A 23,549-nucleotide genomic window follows, 5' to 3' on the forward strand; every position below is an offset into this window, starting at 1 on the left:
GCTCCTGTTGGACACACGGGCCAGCTTTTGAATGGGCCACAAGGGAGTCCTCTGCCCAGAGAACCAGCATTCCAAAGGATGACAGGGGTCTTCTGAGTTCTTTCTGAAGGGCTTTGATGTAAATAAAGTGACACAGTGACTCAGCACTGAAAGGAATTCTGGGGGAGGACTTGAACAAAGGAAAGAAAAACAGAATCATCACCACTGGAGAGCCTTGCCTGAGGCCTTGCAGACAGCCCCACAGTTCAGCACTAAGGATTGAGGTCCGGACCTGCAGGGTCTCTTACATGCTGCTGCTTCAGCCCTAGAGTTGTGCACACAGGGCACCTGTGCTGCACAAGTTGTTCAATGTTTTAAGCTGCATGTCGGAGGTTTAAGAAAATGGCCCTCAAATTCTTTGACCTTCTTCCCATTGATAGCTGGGGCCTAAGTCTCCTTCCCTTGAAGCTGGGTTGGCTTGTGATGTCTTTGACCAAGAGGGCACAGTTGAAGTGATCTGCATGAGGTTACGTTACAAAAGGCAACACAGCCACTATGTAAGGACGCGCATGAGCCTGAGGCCCCATCCTGGAGAGGCCACATGTGGGAGTGCCAGGGACAGTCTCAGCTGAGCTCAGCCTGTCAGCCGTTTCACCGGCATGTGAGAGAAGCCTCCAAATAACTCCAGCACCTGCCCTAGAATTCTCCTGACTTTTGGGTCTTCCCGACAGAGTCCGCAGACTGGCAGGAAAGAGACAAGCTATCTGCACTGTGCCTCAGCCAAAGCCCTGACCTACAGAACTCATATAAAACAATGGTTTTAGGGAGTTCCCATTGTGGCTCTGTGGTTAATGAACCCATCTAGGATCCATGAGGATGAGGGTTCGATCCCTGGCCTCTCTCAGTGGTTAAGGATCCGGTATTGCTGTGGCTGTGGCTGTGGCGTAGGCCAGCAGCTACAGCTCCAATTCAGTCCTTAGCCTGGGAACCTCCATATACTGTGGGTGTGGCCCTAAAAAGACACCACACACACACACAAGATGATTTTATATCACTACCTTTGGGGTGGTTTGAAGGTAGCCTTGCAACTGAATTTCCATCCCTGCAGTTAAAAGTAAGGAAAAAGAGGCTGAGAGAGATGGAGAGAGAAAGAGTGTCACCCTAGGGTGACAGCAAGCACACTCAGAGTGTTCCCACAGGGAAATGCTCACCTGTGTGCTCAGGTTTTGTGATGTTCAAAGATTGTTTAATTATATTTCTTTTAGGTTTACTGACGGATTTGCTTTAGCCACTGCTAAACCTTCAAAGACACTTAGAACCAAATGTACAAATCTTTATTATTCTGAAAGCATGACACAGGCATCTCAGCTTCTCCTGTAACAAGCTGCTGTTGCCATTTGGTCAGGATTAGAGCTGTTCCGTGCTTGTGTCATGGAAGGAAGGAGCAGCTAATTTGATCAAGGACTAGAGAACCCGAGCCTCTTGGAACACAGTGTCCTTGTGTCAGGACACTTATTTGCAGCTCTCTCTGTTGGTCTACCTGTAGCCTAATATTTTCGAAGAAGCTGGTAAATGAATGTTAGTGGCAGCCCTGTGGCCTGGGTGTGTGTGTTTCTTTCTCAAGCTACCCATGAGTATGTGCTCTGAAACACATGGGCTCTCACAGTCTTCTCTGTTTGCCTGAAAGAGAAGGGTATCAGCTGAGATTCTTATTAAAATTCCATATTCCATGGTCCTGTCTCTGCGGATCCAGATTAGTAAATGGAGGTGGGACTGAATATCTGTGTACCTTGTGTCTAGGGGACTCTGTGACCTGTCAGGCACAAGGGGACTGTATGACCTGTGTAGAAAGGAAGAAACAATCACGAGCCCTTGCAGACCCCTTCTTGTCCAGGTAGTTGTCAGACCAGATTCATGCTGAGATTGGCAGTGTGTTCACATCTGGAATTGACCTGGGAGTCTAGGGGAGGTAGGAGCCCCAGGCTGATCCTTCCTTCTGGGTCAGAGAGAACCTGGCTGAATAGCACTGGAAGCTGAGAGATAGAAGACTGAAAGGCATGCTGTGGCCTCCCCTCCCCCGCCCCCCCATGGCCAAGTTTGAGCAAGCAGGACCCAGGGGCTCCGGCTTCTTGGCCTTTGCTCTTGTCTTTCTGAGCCTTCAGGGGTCGCTGCCCACCAGGTTCAGCAAGGCATTCTTGTAGTCGCCACTGGTGTCTTCCTGAGGATAGGAGGACAGGAGAGTTAGAGGGGGTTTGTGCCATTGGCCTGGCTTGGAGTCACCTCCATCAGAAGCTGCTGCTCATACTAGGAGTCAGGGCTTCTTGGGGGAGGCGTGGTCCGTTCCTGTGCGTTTCCCATGCCACCAGCCCCACACTGTGTCCCCTGTCTTTCCTTATTTTCCATTTAAGGCTATTCCTTTGTATCTCTTTTTAATTCTCTTACTAACTTCAGGCAGGCTTAATGTGGAAAATGAATCACAAAGACAGTTCTGCTCTGGGAGTTCCTGTCATGGCGCGGCGGAAACGAATCCTACTGGGAACTATGAGGTTGCGGGTTCAATCCCTGGCCTCGCTCAGTGGGTAAATGATCTGGTGTTGCTGTGAGCTGTGGTGTAGGTCACAGATGCGGCTCAGATCTGGTGTTCCTGTGGCTGTGGCATAGGCAGGCGGCTACAGCTCTGATTCGACTCCTGGCCTGGGAACTCCATATGCTGCAGGTGTGGCCCTAAAAAGACAAAAACAAAACAAAACAAAAACCCCTCAGTTCTGCTCTTGAGCAAGACAGGCATTTAAGTGGGCCCTGATGCCATCCATAGCCCCAGGGGCCTTCCCTACATTTCATTCAGGACCCAGGTATGTCCAACCATTCATTTATTCAACATGATCCATCATTTATTCAGCACCTACTATTGCAGATCAGGGAACAGAGGCTGAAAGCAGGGTGCCCAGTGCCACACCTGGAGATAGGGGGTGCAGTAGAGAGAGTATGGGCTTTGAGACCATGCAGAACTTAGACCACAGCCTCATCACTCACTGACCCTGTGGCTGAGTCAAACTCCATCATCACTCTGAGCCTCAGTCTCATTTATTAAATGGCATTGATGATATGACTCTTGCTGAGATGTGGTGAGAAATAATTAGCAGGAGAAACATGATCTTGACTGCACAGCAGCTGCCTCATGTAGGGATCAAATAACATTGGTCTCCCAGTAGGATAGAGCCTACAGGTCCAATGGCTGAACACTCTTTCTGTGGTCTACCAGGCCCCTCAGCTATTGCAGATCCTGATGGCACTGGCCAGTCAAGGGTCTGCACATAGAACCAGACAGAACAGGAGAATTTTTTTTTTTTTTTTTTTGTGGTTAAGTAAAATGGGACCAAGAGAGAGTATTGGATTTATCCAAGGCCACTCAGTGACTAAGTGCTAGGGCTGGAGGCTAGTTCCACTTTTCTAGGCTCTACAGCGGTTTATGTCATGACAATTCTCGCAATTACCTTAACTGTTTTGACAAATTTGCTGGTAAAATCATTTGAGCCTGAAATTTTCTTGAAGATTTTAAACCACATTTTAAATATCTTTTTTCTTTTTTTTTTCACTACTTTCAAGCAAATTTTTGAATGTAGATTTTTTTTTAAAAAGCCATTCATTCTGTCTGCCTTTTCAAATGTATGTGTATAAAGTCACACATGGGGTTTTTATACATTTTCCTCTTAGTTTCTATGTAGGAGTTTTTAATGCTGATATTGAAAATCATGTTTGCTTTGATGACATTTATAAGGACTGGTCTATATTAAAAAGAAACTATTTGGTCAACTTACAGGTCCAATGAAATTTTCTGAAGAGACAACTTTAGGCAAAGTCTAAGAGGGTGGGCTTCACGGACATCTAGGCAAGGGGCTATTTTATTGATTGTACACTAATTAGCCTACTCTATCTCCGTAACGAGGTATACCTGGTAAGAGGGCGGAAGTAATCATTTTCACCCAACAGTATTTTTGTTCTTAAATCTGACTGTGGCTCTACCTAACTGGATTGGTGGGAGAGAATAGAAATCTCCCTGATGTCGCAGAAAGCAGGTGTGGTTGTAGGACTTCACAACACTGGCTGGGACTAAGTATTGGGAAAGCCCTTCCTGAAGGTGACACAGCAGCGGCCTGGGCTGACTTGCACCTAGCCCTCCTGTCTCTTGACAAGACAGCTGGAAATCCTACAACAATACCAAGAATAATTATGCTCTGCCCCACCTCTGCCTACCTGCTTCCCCATTCTGAAACCTTTCAAAGCAGAAATGTCCTTTTTTTGGTCCTTTTTTTTAGGTCCCAACCAGTGGCATATGGAGGTTCCTTGGCTAGGGGACCATTCAGAGCTACAGCTGCTAGCCTATACCACAGCCACAGCAATGCTGGATCCTTAATCCACTGAGCAAGGCCAGGGATTGAACCCGCATCCTCATGCATACTGGTTGGGTTCATTAACTGCTGAGCCTTGACAGGAACTCCAGAAATGTCTTTTTAGCATATTGTAAGCTATGTGTTTCTTGGAAGTGTCGTGAACAATAGACATTTGTAGAATTACTAGAGACTTGACTTAATAGCCAGACTTAGGCATATATTTCTCATGACTTGACATCTGTTAATGAAGTTGTCAAGGCCTCAATTGACATTAATGACTAGAAGGCCTATTTCTCTTGAAGTTACGACAGCGTGATAACCGCTCTGCGTTTTCTCAGCTCTAGAACTTTCCCTAATTGGAATAGGGTTTGGCAACCCGCTGGAGCCCATCTGATTTATGTCCTTAAATTTTTGCTGCCAGGGCTACTAAAATCTGGATTTGAAAGTGATGCCTTGATTCCTCCTAAACCACTGACTCTTTAGATATGGTTCTTTCTGCAAGGATTCAGTGTGTCTTTTTCAAAGGGGCAACCATAACTCAGATGCAAATGTATCTAACTTTCTGGGTGAACATACAGTGACCTCCACTCCCCTCCAGGCCCTGGCCAAGCTCACTTTCTTGCTGATCCCTGTACATACGACATAGCAATGCAAGACTGTGACACCCACGGGGCAGGGATGGACACATGGGACTTATGTAACTGGTCATAGCATTCAGGTTTCCCAGTGACCTCTCTGTTTCAAACTGGTGTTAGAATTAGGAGCCCGTGGCTTACCATGATCATGCTGCTGAGGGTCTTGCCGTACATCTTGTTGAACTGACCCTTGATGAGATTTAAGTCGATCTCACTCCTCGAGACGATGTTTCTGATCAGGGTCCCATCACGAGTTCCTGCTCCCTGGATAAGACACAGCAATCAGCCATTGCTTCTTGCCTTCCTGGTTCATCTCTGTGATGATGGACAAATCTATGTGGAGTCCAGGGGGCTTTTGTAGTCCATGGGGCTGCAGGAATGAGCCTCTGCTTTAGCAGTAAAGCACTAGGAGGAATGTGCCAAGGGGTCCCTTGATCTCTTCTCCCTCACTGCCCGCCTCTCTCCCCTATTAGAAGCCAAATGCCCTCGATGGCATGTGTTTGATTTATCACCTCAGATTCTAGACACACAATGCTCGCTGCTCCAGGAATAAGATCTCTTCCTAGGACAGCACACATGAAATCGGCTTAACTGACTAGTTCACATGCAGGATCTTTCACTTTCATCCAAGAGCTTCCTCGTGTCGGAGGGACTGGCCAAAGGAATCTCACACCTTCTCTCATTTCCTGGCCAGCAAGCTTGGGGTTCCTATTCAGGTGATGTTAGCAACAATCAGTCAGAGAAGGTGGGCACTGACTTTAGTCTCCAGAAATTAATTTGACTGTCAGTCTTCTTCCAGATACCAGAACCTCCATGCTCGAGTGTCTTGAACATCTGTTTAAGTGGCTCATGCAGCCTTTTGAACAACAGGCAAACCCAGACTGGCACCCCAGCACATGCAGGAAAGTGGGGCTGCGTGCGTAATCTCCCTTAGAACGTGTCCGTTCACAGGGTGCCTTGACCTCAGGGCAATCCTGACCTATTCTTTCTCAAGGAGGCCACACGGACATTTATACATAAATAAATAAAATCATAAACAAAAAGGACATGGAGTTCCCTGGTGGGACAGTAGGTTAGGGATCTGGTGTTGTCACTACTGTGACATGGGTTTGATCCCTGGGCTGGGAATTACTACATGCTGAGGATGTAGTAAAAAAAAAAAAAAAAAAAAAAAAAAAAGGACAATTGCACTGACTTGGGCTCAAATCAAAGATCTGCCACTTACCAGCTGTGTGACCTTGACCATAAACTTTGCTTTCACCATTTCTAGGAGGGTGGATTATGACACCTCTCCAGGATTGTGGTAAAAGTTCAGTGCAATGAACACCGATAAATACAGCTGCTCCGATTCAGCTCTCAGGAGAGGCGGCTTCCCTTCCCTAGCCTTGGTTTGCCCTCTGAGAACTAAAACTGGTCTGGCCCACTACAGGCTGGGCTTAGAGGAGACCCAGGTGTTGAAGACCTGGGTGGTGGTTCTGAGCTCCTTGGCTCTGTAGTTGGTGCTGTGTCGGGCTGAGGGTCAGGTGGGCAGAAGACAGAACAGTTACCTTCATGGCGTAGTAGAGTCTCTCGGCAAAGTAGCTGTGGAGGTTCCGGGTACATTTTACTGGGAAACAGGAAAGTTCTGTTAGCAACCAGAGGTTGTAGGTGGCATTGTGTACATGTTTATTTATGTTTTGCCTCAGGTCTTAAGGGTTAGCAAGCATTGTGTAAGGCTTGGCCTATTTATTTCTGCTCTGCCTATAGTCTTAAAAGGAGAGGCTTTGTGTTAGGAGGGGTGGGGCAGGGAAAGAAGCCCGGGGCATCAAGCGCAGGTGCAGAGGCCCAGAGCAGGCAGGCAAAAGGGCCAGGCGTGAATAGCACTTGGCCCACAGGGCCAGGGAGGGTCTGATCTAGAAGAGCACAGCTCCTCCCAGCTTTGCAACTCAGCTTCATGGCTGAGCCACCGTTTTGGTGACCACGGGACTCTGAGGGCTTGCTTTTCATGTCACTTATCAGAGGACCCCTGCAGTTTGAATTTCTCTGTGACAGATGGTGCTTGGCACGAAGACACGCAGGGCCTCTGGCCCCATGCTCTCCTCCGTGGATGCTGTTTCAGAGACTCATTGTCTGGGCGGGGAGGTTGGCGTTTTAACCCAAGGCAGTGGAAAGAGCAGAAAGGGCTTTGAGGGAGGTAGGCGTGAGTTCGAACCCGCCTGATGTCACTGGGTGCCCTTGTGAATTGACCTCCCTGGCTTGCACTGTCCTCACTCATGAAGTGAGGGAGGTGAGTTTTCAGGGATGAATGAGCAGGAAGTGGCCAGCATGCCAGGGCCTGCACAGCTTCGCTTTTCCCTGACTGAAGATTTTACTCAGGAATTACTTAAGTTGGATCCAGGGGCTGCCTTTGGAAGCAGAGGCTGGAGCAGGGGGCATCTGAGTTGTTCCTACATAGATTGGATTTATCACAGCAGTTAAGGTGGCTGGGGAGTGTCAGATGTCCCAGTCCACCCCTGGGGACCAGGGCACACTATGCTGCAGCTCCCTGGCTGCTGCTTGGCACCGAATAGGGACAGCTTGGTGTGGAGGTGACCTTGGTTCCATCGTGGGAGGAACAAGAGAAGTACCTCCAGCCTGGGCTTCAGTTCTGCACTCTGCACTGACTCCTGTCCCTGTCACCCCAGCTTTGGACCCCAGGATGTGCTCTGGAGGCGGTCCTCCCACATGGGCTTGACCTCACATTTGGGGGAGGGTTCTCGGTGTTCCCCGGTGTCAGACCATCAATCCCTTAGTTTGGTGGTCACATCATCTCTCCAATCAGCAGGTGAATTGGGGGCCAGACCCCCAGCTAAGGTTCAGACAGGTGATTTCTTCAGGGCTTCATAGTCAGAACCAGAATGTTCCCTGTGTGGCTGCTGTAGGTAAGGGCAGGTCCTGGGCCTGGCACAATCCTGCAAGCTTGCATGTGCACGTGCACACACACACTCACATATCCTCACATACATACTCATGTACACACACACACACACCATGACACACTCACACAGTGCTGGGCACTATGTGGGCTACGCAGGGAATGTCCCCAGCACACAGCACACTGGGGATACTGGGGTCTCCCCTTACAGTAGCTCCAGTGTCCTAGGTGAAGGGTTCATGCTTGGAGAGGAGGCTGGAAGGTGAACACAGGGACCTTGCTATGGCACCTTGGGCCCTTCACCCTCTGGCACTGCCCCACGCTGAGCCCAGGGCCGGTGGACACACGTGAGCCCCAGGCTGAGCTCTGTCTCTTACCCACTGTGAGCATGGCCTCCTCCAGCGAGCCATGGGTCTCACTCTTGATGCTGTCCTCAATGCTCTTGTTGGCGATTTTCTCATATTCCTCAAACACTGCGGAGGGAGGCATTCTCTTAGGGGACACGCACACCTCAGCGTGATGCCCCCAGCATCTCAGATCAGAGACCCCACATCAAGGCTTCACCGGTGACCTCCCCTTGATTGCCGGGGAAAAGGTCCAGGGCTCCGGCACCCTCCCCAGCTCCAGGACTGGACAAGGCCACACACTGGATATTCAGTGTGAAGGGAGAGGCACTGTGACCAAGGCACCCCCTGCCTGCTCCCGCCCCCTACAGCCCTGGCACTGCCCCCTCACCTCCCCAGTACCTCTCATCAGGTGTGTGGCACTGCGTGTGCACAAGATGGTGATGAACTTCATCTCATCAGTCCCACGAATCTTCTCACCCGCTGCATACAGATCCTGGCATTGGGACACCCATGACACGCCAGTGAAGACAAGCAAGGGGGTGAAGGACAGCCCCCTGTCCTCGCTGCCAGGTGGTGTTCTCTTCAGCTTGATCCTCTTTTTGATGGGAAGCCTGCTCTCCCTGGTTGGTTAAATTCTCTTCTCGATCCCTGGCTGCTCTAGGAACTGACCCTGGGGGCTTTGCTCTGCTGCTGGGGCGCCTCCAAGTACTCTGGTAGCAAGCAGACACTTGGAGGGCTGAATACACACATCCAGGCCTCAGAGGCCCAGCATCCCCAGGTCTGTAGGCTGTTCCTGCTGTGGTAGGGCTTCAGGAGATCCCACTCAAATCAGTCTCCTTCTTCCCCTATACCCTCACTTTCCTCCTCAGGCCCAGAGGGTAAAGGGTGGCAGAGGGCTGAGCTGGGTCTAGCTTAGCATCAGCGAAAACCCCCACGGGCAAGGGTCTATGGGAGGCTTTTAGGTATCAGCCTCTAGAGTCTAGATGGCAGAGGGTGGGGCCAGTGGCCAGCAGAACTGAAGCTGCTGGGGGGTGGCCTTACCTGGGCATCCTGGAGGGCCAGTCCTGGGTCCACGAAGCCACTCAGGTCATCTCTGCTGCCCTAGGGACAGAAGAGGCAGCTCTGTAAGGCAGGCTGGCTGAGCAGGGGAGAGCCAGGCAGGAGGGCAGGCAGTCACCCTCCCCAGGCCTCGGCTCTCTCATTCGTCATATAAGAGTAAGGAAGGCTTCCTTGGGAGCTGGGGGCTTCAGTGAACTAAGGTAAGCAGTGTGCCTGGCATGGGGCCTGGCAGGAAGGACCTGCTCCGTGACGGGCCCTCGTGTCAGGCAAGGCATGAGGGCTCTGCCTTGAGAACCCTCCAACCACACTGGGATGAGCCCAGGCCACAGTGGCTGGACCACACCCTTCCACCACTGACCTAGCAGCTCTGCCCAAGAGCCACTCCCTGGGGGTGGCAGCTGTGGGGATCCCCCAGACCAAGGGCTTCCAGGAGCCTGGGCTGTGATACCTGTAGAAGGCACACCAGGATCCTCTCCAGGTAGCCACTGGTATCTGCTTGTATGTCTTCCTCCAGGCTGGACCCATAGTCTGCAGGGAAACAAGAGCATGAGGCTCAGACCAGCTCACCTCTTCCCAGCCCCGCTTCCCACACTTCTGACTAAAGCCTTCCAGGAAGGAAGTGTCCTTGGCACAGGGAATGTTTGCACTGCCCAGGTGTCTCAGTGGAGACTCCACCCCCAGTGGTTGTATAGAACTAGGAAGCAAGGTGGGTTGCCAGCCTAGCTCAAAGCACATAGATGGGCCAGGCCAGCCAGTGGCTGCCCATCGGGTTCCATTTTATCTGTGGCAGAACCTTTAGGCAGACTCCCCACCAGGCAGACCGCAGGGAGGATGGGCTTTGCCTTGCCTCCCATAGATTCCATGATAGCTGGTGCCCCATACCTTTGGCTCTGGCAAAGCCCTGCGAGCTCCCCTGGGTCAGCCTATGCTGGCAGAAAGGGGCCAGTCCTATCAGCTTGCTGACACAGCCTGTGGCTCACAGAGCTGTCACACTTTCAGGGGGAAGAAGAGAGTTTAGTGGGTATGCGCCCTTCCCCCCAGCAGCCCGTGAGCTGAGGGAGCTTAGGGATTGAGCCTGAGTCATAGCCAACTTCATGGTCAGACATGGGGCTTGGCACACAGTAGGTGCTCAGCTCCCTTGTGTGGAAAGGTCCAGGGAGTTCCCGTCATGCCTCAGTGGTTAGCAAACCCAACTAGGATCCATGAGGATGTGAGTTTGATCCCTGGCCTCTCTCAGTGGGTTAAGGATCTGGTGTTGCTGTGAACAGTGGTGCAGGTCACAGACATGGCTTGGATCCCGAGTTGCTGTGGTTGTGGTGTAGACCGATGGCTACAGCTCTGATTGACCCCTAGCCTGGGAACTTCCAAATGCTGCAAGTGTGGTCCTAAAAAGAAAAAAAAAAAAAAAAAAAAAGCCCAGAAAGAGTCCAGCGTGGCCTAGTACACTGCTTGCCCCTTGATTCCTGCTAGGCTGCCAAAGTTCATGGCCGTTCCCACACCTTCCCTCCCGGCAGGCCCCTTACCCTCCTCATACGCCTTCATTATCTCCTGCAGCTGGTTCTTGGTCCGAGAAGCCAGGATTTCAATGATGACACCCTCTTTGGTACCTAAGCCCTGTGGGTAAAAACCAGCCTGCTGGAGAGCACTGCCTGCACCCTGCCCAGGCTCTGTCCCCACCCTCTTTTGTCAAGAGGCAAAAGGAAGAGCCCTGGGAAGAACCGGTCACTGCTCTGCTGGAGGGCTGCTGTGGGAGGGTGCTCCTGGGGGAAGTCATAAGCATTTATTTCCAGCAGCAGCTAATGTGGGCAAGTGATGCAATGGGAGAGCTGTGTCTCAGCCTGGCTCTCCCTCGCTGGGGGGTCCCAATAGGTCACTCTGTCTCCTTGAGAAGACAGGGAGGTCTTCATCAGGGATAAGCGTCCCCCATCCAGAAGGTGGATTAGAGGTAATGGATGTAAAATGCCTGGCACGTAACTGCCCTTCAATGGAGGTGATTATTGTTATTGGGTCCTGGCTCCCTCTTAATTGTCTTTGAATGCAAAAGGAGCAGTGGGAAGTATGGGGACCAGGGCGGGGGAGGGGGGGACCAGGCATGTGATGGCAGAGGCTGCTTCCTAATTCCTGCACTCCTGGTCTGGCAGTGTCCTGAGAAGGACTGATTTTGGTTTCATCATGGCTACATGATGGCGGAGGCCAGTCTGTGTTTGGTGGCAGCCTCAACAGCAGGCTGCATGCTCGCTAGACTCATTCCAAATGGTGGCTCAAGGGGAGCTGTGCCAGGATCTCTGGGGAAAGGAGTCCTGGAGCCCCCTACCCCCCCCACCCCCGTCCCACGTCCTTGTAAGTTTTCTCCCCTCCCCCTCCCCTCCTGCTTGGTTACCTCCATGGCATCATGCAGCTCCTTGGCTTCGTATTTGTATGGAGGGTACATGAGGGCTATGATGAGCCTCTCGAACTTGCCACTCAGCTCCGACTTCAAGGTCTCGGTGAGATCCTAAGGCAGGATCAAGGAAGAGTGATGCTCTGTATGCTGTGCCCACTGGAGTGTGGACAGCAGATGGTGGTTGGCTCAGGGGCTCCAGCTGGATTCCCCTGTGAGCTCTGCCATGTGCCTGTGCTGGCTGGGGATTCTGGGGCCAGCAGCTCAGCCTCTCTCAGTGTTATTACCTTTTCCTCTGAAATGAAGGCCATGGTGCTCCTGTTTTATTCCATTGCTTAGGAGATTGGCAGAGAGATGCGAGTGGCTCAGCTCCACTCAGTGGTGGGCACATCAAAGGCTTAAAATACACGTGTGTCAGTGCTCACCATCAAGTCCCTGTCACTTAGCCCGGAGGCACTCAATGAAGGCATGAAATGAATTAAGGAAACTATCTCACGTGTGTCTCCTTCTGAAGGCAACTGTGTCTATAAGAAGCCATAAGGCCACCCCCAGCTCATCTATCCGAATAGAACAATGAAGCCCCAAGGACTTGGATTTAAATCCCAACCTGGTTGCTTACAGGTTCTGGGATCTTGGCAACATTTTCCACCTCTCACAACATCAGTTCCTCTAGCGTTGAATGCAGAGAATAATGTGTAGTTGTGAAGATTGAGAGAGATATAATTTTTTAAAGGGCACATTGGTTTCTCCCATGGAGCATCTGGACTTCATCACTCATCTTCCTGGGTTAAATCTCCGCATTATCAATATATGTTGTTGGGGCTTCTGGCCACTTTGGTTCTGTGTGCACTTATTCCTGTGTTTCCTTAGCCTGGGTCTGTCCTGGGGTGGTGGGAGGTGGGAGGTGGGAGGAGGAACAAAAGGTCCAGCCTGCATGCTCCCTGTTCTTGGAGCTCCCTATGGCAGGTGGGAGGAGGTGGGAACAGCAGCTCCAGCACCAGGAGACATTCTGGAGCACAACACAGAGCGGAGCCCAGCCTGCATCTCGGGCATGTGGGGAGAAGGGGCTTCCGGGCTTGGGGAACACGACAAGCAAAGCACAGAGGCGGGGAAACAGCTCAGGGATGTGGAGCAGATGTAAAGGAGCAAGTGAGAGAAGATGGGAGAGTAGGGTGGGGCCAGATGGCAGAAGGCTGGACAAGCCAGGGCTGTGGGGAACCATCAGTAAGTTTTTTAGAAAAAGCACAGGACTGTGAGATAAATCTGATTTTCAGGGAACCAATGCATCATGAATTTAGTCTAAGTAGGTCCCAAATGGCCTGTGTTGCCAGGAAACTGTGCTCTAGACAAGGGGCTGCCTCCCAGGCTGTGTCTGATAGCAGCAGTCCCCAGGGTGCCCCCCAGCCCTGTACTGGCACACCTGTCCCCCTTTACCTTGCCAAACTGAGCCTTGAAGGACTTGGCGATCTGCTGCCGCTGAGCATTGCTTCTCTTCGTGAGCACGTCGATGATGGCCTGCTCGTTGGTCCCTGAGGGGTTCACAGCATGAGCACCCCCACTGCCCCTAGGGAGGCTGATGAGGGCTGGGGAGGATGGGGGCCAGCTGCTTGGTGGCCAAGTAGTGGAGACACATGCCTGGATAGCTCCAAAACCCGATAATATTCATGATAGACAAGACAGGCAGAAAATCACCAGTCCACCCCTTACCTACAAAGTGTTGAGGCCTACTCAGCCTTACGGTGATAGACTCTGAGGCCCTTCTGCTCATCTGATCTGCTCTGGACATCACTTGGGCCCTTTGGTACTCAAATAGTGAGACTTCCTGCCTTGACCTCCCTTGTGCCGGCGGCCGTGGGGATGGTCAGGCCTGAGGGTCCAGAAAACTGGACCTGAGTCCTGGCCCAGCGTCTGGATGGGCTCAAAGCCTCACCTCCCCAAGCCTCTGGCTTGTCCAGCCTTCTGCCATCTGGCCCCACCCTACTCTCCCATCTTCTTTGGGATGTAGAGATAATAAAGATTTCACGTGCTTTCTAAGCCCGTCTGGGAATGGCAGTTTTTGTTCATGCTCCAATTCATCAGTCAGAGGCAGCCAGAGTGTAAATCCTGCCTGGGGTGACAGCATGAGGTCTGTCTGGGCTGGGTTATCCAAATCCCAGCTGGCTTCTGGCCATCCTTTCCTGCTCACAGGGATGCAGACCCTGGAGACAGGACCAAGCCACCTATGGCCAGCCTAAGTGGGGTGAGGGTAGGGGTGGGGGCAGGGCCAAAACTGCAGAACATGGGTGGCCAGAGCCCCCTGGACCTGGATCAGCCCTGCAAAACTCCCAACATCATCCCATCCAAAATTCACAGTGACACGCAGGATCTAGAGCTCTTGGGGCATTTGACGTGTACAAAAGCTCAAACTGAGTGGCATGAAGTCCCTTGGACAAGGACACGTGGGAACACATAGCATGTGTTCCCCCTCTATCTTACCCCATTGCTCACAACCACCTTCACCCCTCTCCAGTCTTGGGGGTCTATGTAGGCCTGTGCTGGGGATGGTGGGGCCTGTATGAATCTCTAGAGGATGATGGGGAGAACTCCCCACCCCCAGGGTGCCCCAGCACCCCCTATCCAGGGCTGTGAGCAGGGCAGGCACAGCCCCAGAGAGTCACTGCTATCCCATGGCACAGCCACTCACCGATCCCCTTCATGGCTTTGTAGAGGGTCTCCGCGTCGGGGTCTGGGTTGAAGTGGGGGCTGCCCTTCACCGAGACGCCCTCCTGTTCTATCTGCAAGAGAATCCAGAAGGCAGTGAAGGCTGTGCAGCTTGTGGCTGGCCTGGCAGTGTGAGTGCTGACTTGGTCCCTGCAGACCAGTGGCTGGGTCTCCATCCCTCCCGGCACTGCCCATCCCCCTGGGTGAGGGGAGGCTGAAGCTCCTGGATAAACCAGTTTCCAGCAGATGTTTGCTGAGGAAAGGGAAGTTTTGTACACTTTGCACCATTGCCAATAGCCCTCACGTCAGGGCTGCAGAGGCCCCACATGCCTCTTAGCCCCTCGGCCAAGGGAGGCCTGTCCTGCCAGCTCGGTCCTCTGGCTGGAAGGAGGCGCATCCTGAGGAGGAGCTGCTCAGTGGCCCCAGCCACCCTGAAAGATAGAATCCCAGCTCTCAGCGCTAGTGGCAGCTCTGGGGAGTTGGAGCCTACAGGCTCAGATGGTGCAGGGAAAGACCTCAAGGATGGCTGGTGTTGTAGCCACTTCCAGAGCTGCAACGCTGACAGTGGGGCAGCCAGGAGAAGGTCTAGGGACTGAACTCCAGCTTTTGGTGGTGGGATCCTGTGTCTCTCATGGCCAGCTGCCCTGTGGGGACCACACCGCCACCCTATCCTGCATACCCAGTGGGCCTGTAATATGTCTCCTGCATGGCTCTGGGTTCTGAGAGCCTCAGTTGGACATATGTTTTCTCTTTACTTAAATTTCCTGGGTTTTTGTGATGATCAATGGACTTTAAGGAAAAACAAAACAAAACAAATTTTGGGGGGATGGTGATGGGGGGGGGGTTGGCCTGAAAAAAGACCAGTAAGAGCTTGAGGGAATGCTGAAGAGGGAGTTTCCTCCAGAGTCCTGCAATGGTTTTACTGGGGTGACCAGGCATAGCAGTTGAACCTCCTAGGAGATCTGTGAGGCCAGATGACCTGGGGGCCAGACACTCAGAGGAGTTAGCTGTGTAGGGAGCATACTCAGTGTGTGAGGGTAGCCCCCTGGAGACAGTGGCCTAGCTGTGAGGGGTCACTGGTTCTCCTCTGGGCTCTGTGGGACTGCCTTGTTTCCTCTGAAGAATGGCTTCTTGTTTTCATGGGCTGGCACCAGCCAAAGCCACAAAACCTCTCCCATCCCTGACCCTGCCCAGGGGCCTGGGATCTCCCAGCCAGTGCATCTGAGGGCAGGCAGCAGGCCCAGCTGCCCCCAGCCCCCTCTAGTACCTTCAGCAGGCGGCAGGAAAAAGACAACTCTGCCCAAAACTATAGTGACCCATTAAGGAACACTGTAAGGACAGTGACCCAGTAAGGAAAGGCTTTCTGGAGCTGAACATGCTGCCTGGAAGGAGAGCAGGTAAGGTTGGAAAGCCAGGTGGGGCTCAACCTCAATCTCCCCTCTTCCTGAGAAGTGGGCACTTACAAGAAGTAGTGAGCCAGGGTACAAAGTTGACCATCCTGACAGCTTTGCAAATATGTAGGTACTTGGTGCAGAGGGGAAGAGGGTTAGGTTTACAAAAAATGGCAAGATGCTCTAAAAATTGTGAAATAAACCAGATAACCGCAGTATCTGGGCTCTTGACTTCCACATCTCTAATCCAGATCTTGCTTGAGGGCTCTTAAGACTTGAATTTCTCAGGTCTAAATGAATGACCCCTCTTAAGGGTGTGTAGAGGTGTGGAAGGAGATTGGAGATGGGAATTGAGTTTGAGGGCAACTCAGAGAACCTTCAAATGGAAGGGAGTTTAGTCCCATTGCATTTGATCTCCCACTCATCTGTTCACCTACTCCTTCTATTGACCCCTCACCCATTCAACTACCCTTTCACCTACCCACCTACCAATCCATTCATTCACTCATCTCTTCATCCCTTCTCCATCCAGACCTCCCACCACCACATCCATCCATCCATCCATCCATCCATCCATCCATCCATCCATCCATCCATCCACCACATCCACTCATGTATTCAATCACCACACCCATTCTTCCTTCCTCTCTTTTTTCCTTCCTTCCTGGCCCTGGTTAGCACCTGAAAACACAGAGCAGCTTCCCTTCTATAGTATATCTGTAAAGATACTTCTTTTGAATAAAAGGTAAGGAGTCTTTCCATAGTCTTTGCTTGAGTTTCAAATATCTGGTGACAGATTTTCCTACTTTATTTATAAGCACCATGTTTTTCCAGAGAAATTGTTACAAGTAATTCCCTTGTGAAAATTTCATCCAGGGAGCCTGTGTGGTCCCAGATGTTGCCCGGCTGAATGTATGCATACATCGCATCCCTTGTTGGTGGAATCATGAGTGGCCGTTATTGCTGTTAGAGATTTGAGCATCACCTACGTGCCAGGACTTGTGTGCTGGGGGCTTTAGGTGCTTGAGATGCAATGCTCTTCCTGACGTCTCTGCTAGTGGCACTAGGTAGGTATGAATGTCCCGTTTTATAGGCTGGGCTCAGGGCACCTGGCAAGGTTACACAGCTAGTAAAATGGTGGTGCCGGACTTAACCCACAGACTGACTCAGAAGCTAAGCTCTGTGTCTGCCTCCTGCTCTTGATGACTCAACCTTTTCCAGACATTGAACTTTCCTGGAATCCCTCACTGAAGGAAACCTCGCCCACAGGAATGCAGGTGGTTTGGGAGAATGGGGTGGTCTCAGATCTCAATGCTAAGCTTCGAGGGCCACCTGGGAGGGGCTCTCCCTCTGTCCCTTGCCCTAGGCTGGCACTCAGGGGGCTGTGACTGGCCAGGCTGTGTGTCCTGGTCACTGAGGAGTGGCCTGTGCACTTGGTTGTAAATTGCTCCCTGGGGCTGTGATTTCCCTGCTCTGAGAAGCCTCAGTCTTACTTCCCACACTATGATTTTAGGGGGAAAAAAGACAATTTCCTGGGAATCACAGCTCTGGATGTCAGCATGGAGTGGGGGAGCTCCAAATTTTCTATCTGCTTCTTCCCAGGGTGGGAGGGAGGGTCTACCTAGGCCACTTCTGGGTCTTGGGTGGAGCAGGCTAGTCCAGACAGGAACATTTTCACTAAAAAGGTGACTCAGCCTGGCTTGTGACTCTACATCTATTACATGTCTGTGAAGGTTTCAGGGGAGCTGCCACGCCTGTGCCTTTTCCTGTCACGGGGCTGCCCTGGAGAACTTGGGAGACAGAACGTTGTCTCCACAAGAGAGGTACAAATGGGGCCCCCTCCCACACACAGGCCTCTCTGGTCCTGGTCTAGTTAGGGCCTCAGAGGTCACTTGTTCCTCCCTGGCAGCTCACCCAGTCTCAGGTGGGGTTCATCTGTGATGATGAACAGTTATGGGTGGCCGAGGCCTGCAGAGTTTGGGCTCCAGCATCAGGCTTCACTAACTCAGAATCCAACACTTACCAGTGTGGCAACCTTGGGCATTATTTTTGCTTCCTCGTACCTCTATTTTTCATCTGTGGGTAAGGTCATTGGCATCTACATTGTAAAGGTGCCTAGAGGCTCAGGTAAGATATTGACTCTGAGGTGCATAGAGGAATGTCCCACACACAGTAGGTGCTCAGGGAATGTCATTATTACCCTGCCAGGTTGGTCAGGGCCCTACAAGGAGGCTTCTGCCTGCCTGGCTGGGTGGGGCCCAAGAATGGGCTTTTGCCCCCACCCAACTGGAATCAAGGGCTGGAATCAAACCACATTGGGAAGCAGCTGACTTTGGAAAGTGCCCATCACTGGCCTCTCCCTGCTATGTCTGCCTCCTCAAAGGCTTGTTCCCCTCCACCAGGAGGAAACTGGAAGCTGCCCTGGTCCCTTGACCTATCCTGGGACCCAACAGCTGCCCCACCGAGCCCCAGCTTCCTCTCTGCCCCATCTGTCCAGGTCTAGCATGTCTGAATCTGAGAGTCCCTGGGTTGTGACATTTGTGACAAAGAGATTTTCTGAATTGGGATAAGCCTGGGTCACACACTGAGATTCACAGAAAGCCTGGGGTGGGAGCAGTTCATGCTAGACCCTCGCTAGAGGTGGGACTGAGCAAGTCACTAGACATTGCTGAGCCTCAGTTTCCTTATCTGTAAATTGGAAAGAGTAGCCCTGATGTCCCACGGCTGCCTGCGGATGAAATGAAGGAAGGTGTGCAGGGCACACGACATCGTACTTGCCAAGGTGATCCTCTGCTCCTTATCTTCGTCCCCCTTTTGTATTTTCAACTCCTTGGCATGAGACTGCCTCAGACTCAAACCCAGATGAAACACTCCTGAGAATCTGTTCATTCAGCTGGGACACAGGAGACCTGGGGACAGGATGTTCTGTCCTCCCTAACTCAGCCCACTCTTGATCTGCAATTTTACTTATGGATTTCAAATAGGGAAGGCTCCTGCAGGCCAGGTTGCCCTCCCGTCCCCTAGAGGAGCGGCATTGATGAGCCCTCCGGCGTCAGCCTACTCAATCACGGTGCTCTCCAGCTCGAGGCCCTTCCATGGCTCCCCATTGCGCTTATGCTATAGCTGGAGCTCCTTAGCCTGCTGCACACACTCTGTAGGACCCAGCCCTGCCTGCTTCTCTAGCTCTGCCTACATCTCCTACTACTTTCTACCCTCCCCTCCAAGATGTTGAAGCCAATGTGAGCCACTTCTCTTTAAAGTCAAGTTTCCCACTCTTCTGAGCCTTTGCACATACTGTTCCCTCCTTAAGGGAATATCTGCCTGATTCTCCCTACACACATGCATGTGCACACATACCACACACACACATGGCTCAACCATGATTCTCCCTTGTTTCTGGCAGCCTGACCCCTCCCTGCAGGGTCTCTTTGGCTGGGCTCCCCCAGCCCTTCAGTTGCCCCAGGTGCATTTAAAGTTTCCATTATCTGCCTGTTCTCCCTATTCAGTTCTGGCCGGCCCTGAGTGCCTCTGGGATTGGGGCAGTTTCTCCTTGTCTTCCTCCCCAGTGGGCAGCCCAGTCCTGTGCCTGGGCCAGCAGGCAGCAGTGTGGCCAGAGCAGACCTTTCTCTAGACCCACACTGTTTGGGAACCCTCCACCTCTGCTTGCTCTGTACTTACCCAGGCTTTCCACCAGGCCATCTGGTCCACCTCACTGGCGCCTTATCCAGAGGAGATGAAGATACACCAGTCAGCTCTCCCTCCACTTGGAGACTCTGCACGCTTGGCCCCTGCTGCACTCAGAAGAACAGGCAGAGTTGGGTGTGGCAGCACCAGCAAGAGGGCCCCAGGCTCCACCCAGCACCACCCCTGCCCCGCCCCCACTCTGTGGGCTCTGCTCTGGGTACCTCGTGTGACTCTCAGGCCCCACCCCAGCACCAGCCCAGGCCTGCCCAGTGGAAATACACCACTCATTACAACAGCCACTGCCAAATGTTTGGGCTGTGGCCGTTGCACAGACTGGAAATTCTGAGTTCCAACCTTTGAAAGCCCCACTTAGTAAACACAGCTATTCACTCATCTTTGCTAGACTTGATCTATATTTAAAAGGAGTCTATTTATTGCAAAGCTTCTCCACAACTGGGAGCTCAGCAAAGGACATAAATAGCAGCCTCCACTTACTGGGGTGTCTACATGCCTAGATAACTCTTTAATCACTCGTGTAGTCTGTCCCCTTTAATCTTTGTCATAACTCTAAGAAATTCCATGCAGTATAATAAGAAATGGAGGCTCCAATGTTTAGATAATTTGCATAAATCACTCTTCTTGTAGGAAGCAGCCCCATGATCCCCCAAGCCTCTTTGACTAGCCTGCTCTGCCCTGGGCCCTGCAGGATGAATTGGCTGCTGTGGGAGGGAGGAATCTGCTGGGAAGAAGTTAATTTTTTCCTTTCTGCGAGTTTGCCCTCCCTGGGGCCCCTGCCTAGAATATTCCTTAGCACTGCTCTCTCTATGCCACACCCTAACTCGCCATTTAAAGACCTTGCCTCGGTGACTACCCAGCAGCCCCTCCATCCTGGGGAGGCTCCTTAGGGCTTCCAGAATGCCCACTGCTCCTAGAACCCCAGAGAAAATCAGCCCCTATATGGTATGACTCACGTGCAGTGAAGTCTTTCGGATTGATGACAAATTAATCAGTCAATTCAAAAAATGGAAAATTTCATTTAAGCCAAATTCAAAGGTTATGACCTGGAGAGAGCATCTCCAAAAGTGCTGGGAACTGCTCCACCCATCAGAAGTCAAGGCATAGTTACAGAAGATTCCTGAGAAATGAGGCCTATATTAAATGACATGTTGTGGACAGTTTGCACAGTCCAGATGTGAGCGTCATCAGTCCCTTACAAGATCAAGAAAGAATGTTATCTTTTAAGGATTTGTCCCGCTGATGCTAGAAGAATGTTGCTCTTTATGGTTGACCAGGTATTTGTGCTGTGGGGGGAGGCCTGATCAATGTGTAATGCAGAGACACAATGCACAGTAGGGGAGAGAGGGGGCCAAAGGGCAGGGGACATTTTGTATGTTTATTTTATTTTTTTTATTTTTATTTTTTTTTTGTCTTTTTGCTATTTCTTGGGCTGCTCCCGCGGCATATGGAGGTTCCCAGGCTAGGCGTCCAATCGGAGCTGTAGCCACCGGCCTACACCAGAGCCACAGCAACGCAGGATCCGAGCCGCGTCTGCAACCTACACCACAGCTCACGGCAACGCCGGATCGTTAACCCACTGAGCAAGGGCAGGGATCGAACCCGCAACCTCATGGTTCCTTGTCGGATTCGTTAACCACTGCGCCACGATGGGAACTCCCATTTTGTATGTTTAAATTTTTCTTGTCTTGCCAGAAAATATGAATTATTTCACAAGGGTAAGAGGTAAGAACTGTCCCCTCCAGTTTCCTGACCCTGGCTCCAGTGCTCTTTTCTCTGCACATACAGTGTCCTCAGCTGTTCCTTCTGGAAGTGTGGGCTGGGGTGGGTGGGGAGGGAGCTGGGCCAAGATGCAGAGCAGAGGGGAGGCAGCTGTGCAGGGGTGTGAGCAGCTGCTGCCCAGACCTGCCGTGAGAACTGAGCATCGGTCATTACCTATCACTGTGAGATGCCACCAAAGAGGAAGATTGTAGCCTACCTCTGGTCACATGGATGGCAAAAGGGCCTGCTTGGGGGCCCAAAATTCCCCACTGTCCTTGGGAGCCAGAACCAAAGCTTTCTCAGGACCTCAGCTGCAGGAGGCTGTGCCCATGTCTTGCCATGAGGGTCAGTGTCTGGGGAGCAGCCCCCCTCCAGGGGGCCTAGCCAAAGTCATTATGAGGATGACCCTAGCTAGGTTACCGCAGTGTGGTGGCTCTGGGCAGAGCCCAGAGAGAAATGCTAGACTCTGAGAACAAGAAAGGCCATAGACCTTGGTGCAGAGAGAATATCAGAAAGGAACCTACCCTCTGAGGGTCTGCAGTACACAGTGACTCAGTGAGGTCACAGGAGAAGACCAGTCTTCTGTGACTTGCTCTCACCAGCCTGTGCCCTCTTTTGAGGCCCCACCCTTGCCAGCTCCTGCAGGCAAGACCTCACCTTTTCTACAAGCAAGAAAGAAGCCCCTGCCAGATTACTTAGCAGGAAACCAGCAGAGAGGCAGCCCCCAAATAAGCATATTTCTTAAAGAATATTTTTTTCTTTTTAGAAAAAGAAACATATTTCTTAAAGAATACACACACACACACACACACACACACACATTTTGGGGCCACATCTGCAGCATATGGAAGGAAGTTCCCAGGCTAGGGGTCAAATTGGAGCTGCAGATGCTGGCCTACACCACAGCCATAGCAATGCCAGATCTGAGCCTCATCTGCGACCTACACCACAGCTCATGGCAACATTGGATCCTTAACCCACTGAGCGAGGTCAGGAATCAAACACATGTCCTCATGAATACTAGTCGGGTTTGTTCCTACTGAGCCACAGTGGGAACACCCAAGACCTCACCTTTTTGAAGCTCATTCCTTAATTGGCTTCTAGGATACCCAGCACCCCCAGCCATTCTTTTTCATCTCTTTTTTGCTACCTACCTGTCACCCAGGACTCCTCCTTGGGCCTCTGTCCTTCCCCCCTCATGTTGGTAGTTCTGAGGCTTGGCTGCTTTTGGGGATTACCTGGGTTACTCCCACCCCAGAGACAAGAGCCCTGAGGCCCCCACCTGCTGTTTCAGGGTCCCCTTGGCTCAGGAGCCCCATCCCAGCATCATCCACTGGGTCTCATGTCACTGTGGGCTTCTGACATCCTGTGTCATCCCCATGTTCCACTTGGGAACCTCTTACCCACCCGCTTGTGCCCATAGCCGGCCCTTATGCTACTACTTCCTCCTGAATGGTCTTTTCTCACAACTGGGTGGTGTGGGCAGCTCACCAGCTCCGACCGTGGACCTCTGCCTTGACGAGTGATATTTTTCCCCTGGATTACCTGGCTGGGTATGGCCATGTGATGTCATGGAGTCAGGCAGGAAGAGGGTGGCCGAAACCACGGTGCTCTCTGAGCCCTGCGGAGTGAGCCACAGCCTGGGTCAGGCAGAGCTGGGTCCAGCTAGCCACACCCTCTCTGAACGGACCTAAATCAAACTGCTGAGTCCCAGCCCACAGGGCCTGACACACCCTCTTCTAGCTCCTCCATTGTGAATTGGCTTATTTCTCCGAAATGTCTGTGCCTGCCACGTTGTGCCAGAAAAAGCCTTCTAATAAAGCTCTTCTAATAAAGAGCTTGGGAGACAGAGGAGTTGGCAGAGTCAGAATAGGCCACGAGGGGGTGGGAGAGGCTCTCACTGCTCCTATCCTGACTGTTGTCAGGACACAGATCTGAGGCCCAAGCTGTGACAGGACAGAGAAGTGGGGGAGGGATTCACAAGGAAGAGCAACTCCAGTTAGGGATGCTCTGAAGGTTAAAAGTTGTGTGATCTGGGGTAACCCTGCAAACGATCCCTACTTACATATACACAAGCCATTCTAGCAAGCCTGCCTTTCTTCCTTTCTTCTCTGTCTGTCTGTCTCTCTGTCTGTATTTCCATAGGGAAAGTTATGGTCACTACTATCCGTCCACTTTAATCGGTACAGATTAAAAACCCACACCTGATGTCTTTAACCTACAGAAATTCAACTGAAATCTGTAAATATAACACTGGAAGAGAAGGAGGTGAGGGGGGAGAGTATTTACCTTACTATCCACATGGATTGGGGAA

At 51.7% G+C, this 23,549-nt stretch overlaps 1 protein-coding gene across 2 annotated transcripts; it reads right to left on the reverse strand.

Annotated features, from left to right (window-relative positions):
* ANXA8 (annexin A8) lies at positions 1,292–22,799 on the reverse strand. Of its 2 annotated transcripts, XM_021071957.1 has the most exons (13): positions 22,781–22,799; positions 19,454–19,566; positions 14,368–14,458; positions 13,119–13,213; positions 11,685–11,798; positions 10,828–10,918; positions 9,753–9,832; positions 9,287–9,346; positions 8,645–8,738; positions 8,276–8,371; positions 6,553–6,611; positions 5,147–5,269; positions 1,292–2,197 (listed from the first exon to the last, which is right to left on the reverse strand). In XM_021071957.1, the coding sequence occupies exons 2-13, from the start codon at positions 19,472–19,474 to the stop codon at positions 2,138–2,140; spliced, it is 984 nt and encodes a 327-aa protein (XP_020927616.1). In that variant the 5' UTR covers positions 19,475–19,566; positions 22,781–22,799; the 3' UTR covers positions 1,292–2,137.

Source organism: Sus scrofa, chromosome 14, assembly GCF_000003025.6.
Source record: "Sus scrofa isolate TJ Tabasco breed Duroc chromosome 14, Sscrofa11.1, whole genome shotgun sequence".
NCBI classification, from domain to species: Eukaryota; Metazoa; Chordata; class Mammalia; order Artiodactyla; family Suidae; genus Sus; species Sus scrofa.